The 5,059-nt window shown below is 41.5% G+C and overlaps 1 protein-coding gene across 1 annotated transcript; it reads right to left on the bottom strand.

Moving 5' to 3' along the window:
- Positions 1 to 531: 531 nt before the first annotated feature.
- pitx1 (paired-like homeodomain 1) lies at positions 532 to 4,486 on the bottom strand (the record flags this gene model as incomplete). Its single annotated transcript, XM_014023593.1, is given in 3 exon segments — positions 532 to 1,661; positions 3,497 to 3,699; positions 4,340 to 4,486. Coding segments are annotated over 3 exon segments (899 nt in total), but the record flags the coding sequence as incomplete, so codon positions are not given.
- Between the last annotated feature and the right edge of the window lie 573 nt (positions 4,487 to 5,059).

Genomic DNA, 5,059 nt, shown 5'->3' with positions numbered 1-5,059 from the left:
GTGAGGGCAGGAAATTTTCTGTCTTTAAATATGAGAAAAGTCTCCAGAATTCATTTTTATTTTCCTGTGATTCCTTTAAACAGGTTGGATCATTTTACAGTTTTAAACAGAACCTTGATGCGTCATGTTTGGACTTTAATTAAAAAAAAAACTGTAAGTGAATGCGTCATGCCGCTTCACAATCAGAGCATTCTGCGCGTGGTTTTATTACAAAATGTGCACAAAATGTCTTCAAGTTTCGTCTTTTGGGAACATTTCAACCGACTTTAGAGCTACTTTGGCTTTTATAAAACAATCTTTGTGTCTTTTAACATGCATGATAAACGCTTCCAGACAACGAGTCTGAGAATTTGATCCAGTGAGCTGCAGGATAAAACAAATGGTCCATTTTACGCAGGAAAAATGTTCCAAACGTTGTGCGTAAAAGCAGGTAATTAATCCACATAACTGAGCAACAAAATAAAATTATTTCTATTTTAAACTGAATGCGTAAAGGWGCAACGATTTTTTAACAAACTTTTCTAAAACATGTTGAAATAAAAACCTCTTTTCCTGGAATTTATTCAAACAAACATGTTACAATAAACACACTCGGACTGAACCAGCTTTTATACAGTTATAGTCAAGTTAAACATGCGCGTTTTTTAAAGCAAACTAAATGAAAATAATGTGAAACAGCTCTGAGGAAAGTAAAAGTACACAGAAGCAGTATAAAATATGTACAATGAGTCAAGTTTCTTGGTTTTTCCTCTGGTTGGTTCTTAATGAACTGGTTGTTTTTGGTCCCAGTCTTCAGAATGAAGGACATTAAACAGGAAAGAAAGAAGTCCCTTTGTTTGTTTGTTTGTTTGTTTCATATGTTAGACCTGTATATATATTTACATTAATTATGTACAATGCAGCAATGTAACACGTCTTCATTATTGAACAAATCCATCAGTCCTGGACCTTTAACTGCTGTAAGTTCATCAGTAAACATGGAACCCGCGTCATCCTTTTTTATTTATTTATTTATTGTTATTTTTTATGGGTGGGGCTGATGCAGCTAATCCAGGTGAGTCTGTTTCAGGTGTGCAATGATGCCCCTCCCCCCCGGGTCCGGGTCCGGCCCGTCAGCTGTTGTACTGACAGGCGTTCAGGCTGGACCCGGGGCTCTGCAGGCCGCTGTAGCCGAACGTCGGGTGCTGTTTGGACTTGAGTCTTAGCGTGGCCAGGCTGGAGTTGCACGTGTCCCGGTACACGCTGTACGGGGAGCCGGGGGGGCCGTAGGGACACGCGGGGGTCGACATGGCCGAGTTGATGCCCGACGTGCCGATCCCGTTCAGGTTGCTGATGTTGTTGAGGCCCGGGGCCGCCATGCCCGGCACCGCGGAGTGGCCCATCCCGGAGGCCATGCTCATGGAGGAGATGGAGCTGGGCGCGGAGAACATGGACTGGGACGTCAGGGGGCTCATGGAGTTGAAGAAGGTGAAGTTCTTGGTGGAGAGCGGCGCGGGGGCCAGGCCTTTGTTGGGCCAGTTGTTGTAGGTGTAGGCCGGGTACATGTCGTCATAGGGCTGCATGAGACCACTGAACTGGGGCAGGTAGCTGTTCTTACACAGGTCCATCTGCTGGTTCCGCTCGCGCTTCCTCCACTTGGCCCGGCGGTTCTTGAACCACACCTGCAGAGACACGAGGGCTTTAATACGACCAGGTGTTTCCCTGCTGCCAATCAGAAAGCTCCTTGTTACAAAACAACAAATAAACAGAAAACTGGGTTTTTCTGAAGAAACCAAAAAGTTCAGTTTTTCACTTCAGTTCAGTTTAAACAMAACACTTTACTCAATAAATGTGATATATTTATGATTTATTTTACAGACTTTATGACTTTATRCCTTTATGATCCAAACAAACCCCGTGGTTCCATAATAATCTGACTGGGTTTTATTTTATAACAGTTTTTATTTTATAAAAGACTTTTTATTTTATAAAAGTCTTTTTATTTTATAAAACATTTTTTTTTATAACAGACTTCCTATAAAATAAAACTAAACACCTCAAATTATAGTTTTTGTTGCACAAATACAAAACTTCTTCACTGGAGACTTCATGTCTTCAGGATGAGTTGTTTTTTAGGAGTTATGGAAAAATGTTTTGGTGAAGAAAACAAATAATCAGTTATTTTATTTTCTTTATTTATTTTATTCTATAAAACATAACTCAGGTTTTTGCGGTTTGAGAGGCTAAAACAGTCACTGAATCAGTCAGTAGCTATCATTTTAACAAAAATTAGGTCTTATTTATTTATTTATTTATTTATTTATTTATATGTTCTGATAGTTTTCTCTTCCAGCTTCTGGGTCTCTGCAGGTTCTGCTGCAGCTCATGAACATTTTGTTTTCTGTTCGGAAAATTCAGTTTCGTTAATTTTTTTTCTATTTTTGTTATTTTTATGCATTTTTAAAACAATAATTTAATGTAGATAAACTCAGATGAAACGCTGCTTTGTTTCCTGGCTTTAAAATATTAAAGTGAAAKCTGTTCTTAGTGACGCACAGAAAACTGATACTTTTATCTGCACGTCTGAAAACATAAAGAGAATGAACTCATCATCAGATTTATTATTATCAGTATTTGTAAAAACAGTTTACAGGTTTATGATGCAGTCCTGCAGTTTATTTAAAGGATAAGAAAGTCGATAATTAAAAGATCAAAACTCAATAAGTTTTCTAAAAAAAAATATAAAAAAAGAAGGCAGCACGTCTCCTTTACATTCCGGGATTGTGAAACTTTGTTCTGAAAGAGTTTTTTTTTGTCTCTTTCTCTGAACTCTGAACACTTGTGATCATTTTGACGCAGAGGGTTTTGCGGGGACGCGCAGTCAGGCGCCAGTTGGAAATAAAAACCGACTGCGTCTGTTCAGCGGATTTTATTTTTAAACTTTTTTTTCTGACTAAAAGAGCAGCTGATGAGCTGAAGATTTACTGAGTGAAAAAAAGCGGCAACAATTATTTAAAAATGACTTTTTAAAGGGAAATGATGATAAAAACATCCCGCATTTATCAACAGGAATATTTACTGTTTTTATCCGCGCGTCATGGATGAAAGGTTTAGATTTTAAGATGATAAATCTGACATTAAAAGCAAACCTCTCAGATAAATACGGATGAATTTCGAGCTCACATGTCAACAATTTATACTGAAATATATTTCAACTAYAAAAGTCTGGGATCGTGAGTTAAAAACACTTTTTGTTAAGTTTTCTTAAAATGCGTCAAAAAGAAAGGAACCATTACGCACGAGGTTTTATTGTGTAATTTTAAAGTGCATCAAATTCCCTCCAAACTATTTTATTTAGAGTCACCACAAATAATATTAATTTGATAATTCATATAGTTTTGGTGCTTTGTTCCTTTAATTGTTATAACTTATGAGAAGTTTATTAAATCACGGCTGAATTGGAGCGGAGCGCGCTTTTTACGCACGACCTCCTGCGGCTGCAGCCTGCTGGACTCACCCGGACTCTGGCCTCGGTCAGGTTGGTCCACACGGCGATCTCCTCCCTTGTGCTCATGTCCGGGTAGCGGTTCCTCTGGAAGGTGGCCTCCAGCTCCTGCAGCTGCTGGCTGGTGAAGTGAGTCCGCTGCCGCCGCTGCTTCTTCTTCTTCGGGTCGTCCGCGCTGCCGTCATCGCTCCTGAGCTCAGCGCTCCTCTCCTTTTCTGGAGGAAGAAAAGAATCCAAAATATTGGTTAAAAACACGCAAATACTTTGTTTTATTTTAGTTTTAATAGAGGGATGGACTCCTGTTAGGTTTAGCTCATAAAACGGCCCGTGGAGAAACAAAGAAATACGCGTTGGTTGCATCGGTTCTTTCAAACACTCAGATCTGATTCTGACATTTTTACAAGATTTTTATCTCCCAGCTGTGATCTGTTGTTCTTAAAGATGAGAGGGCCACTGACACCAGAGCGCAATTTAAACCACAAGGAAACAACTTATTGTATTATTTTAAAGGAGAGAAACAAATTAAAGTTGTAAAACTGAAGCAGAAATAGACCCGTTTGAGTTTGAAGAAGAGGCGGGACCCGGATGTTGGAGCTCGTTTTAACGCAGGCCAGCCTGTTCTGCACATTTCCCCGGGACAGACTCCGGGGTCCTGCTGAGTACTTAGTTCAGACAGTCCAATAAACACACAGAAATGGAAAGTAAAAACACACAAACTGGATTTTTTTTTTTTTTTTTTGCGCAATAACCGGAGAGCGAAAGCTGCAAAAATGCCCTCTCTGCGCACAGCTGTGCCGACCTGACGCATGCCTGCTGAGGTGAAGAAGAGTCAGAAGAAGGGCTCGGACTGTGTACCTGCCAGCTCTGCCTCTGAAGACTCGCTGCTTGAGTTGTCTAAAGTGTCTCTGGTGCTCGGAGCGCGCTGTGAATGAAACGCGGCGGTCACGTCCCGGGCCGGGGGGGCTCTCACTGCCTCTGCCAGTCTGTCCAAACTCATCCCACCTTAAAGACAAGGATGCCAGCAAGAAAAATAAGAAACGGGATGCGTCCTTGCAGCAGAGAGGAGGGGTGCAAACACACACTGACACACACACACACATACACAGGTCCGTGAGCAAAAAAACCCAAACACACCAGGACATGAGCAGCTGGCGCGTGCAGGGAGAACTTCCACGCGAGTAATTATCTTTCCTCTTCTTATTTTTCCACAAAAACCAACGTGATTAAAAAGAAAAGAAGCTCTCAGTCCAGCCTCCCTCCTCTGCAGGAAGAAGCTCCTGTCCTCTGTGACCCAGAGGAAGCTCCGGCTCTCACACAACCAGAGACCCGCCCACCTGCAGGCCAGCCCCTCCCACTGAAACCTGCGACAAAACCTCCACTCAGACCAGTGGCTGTGACGTCACCACGAGCCAAAGGCTTTTAGTTAATGAGAAGTTTATTTACTCAGAGCAGTTAAATAAGAAGGAAACGCACCTCAGATTCAGCTTACATAACACCTKACCAACTGACGGCTCGCGGGTCAGATGTGGCCCTTTGTTATACGGTCCATGAGATCAAATGTATTAGAACTGGCCC

Source organism: Austrofundulus limnaeus, unplaced genomic scaffold (genome assembly GCF_001266775.1).
Source record: "Austrofundulus limnaeus strain Quisiro unplaced genomic scaffold, Austrofundulus_limnaeus-1.0 Scaffold378, whole genome shotgun sequence".
In the NCBI taxonomy this organism is placed as follows: Eukaryota; Metazoa; Chordata; class Actinopteri; order Cyprinodontiformes; family Rivulidae; genus Austrofundulus; species Austrofundulus limnaeus.
This window is presented reverse-complemented; position numbering and strand designations above follow the sequence as displayed.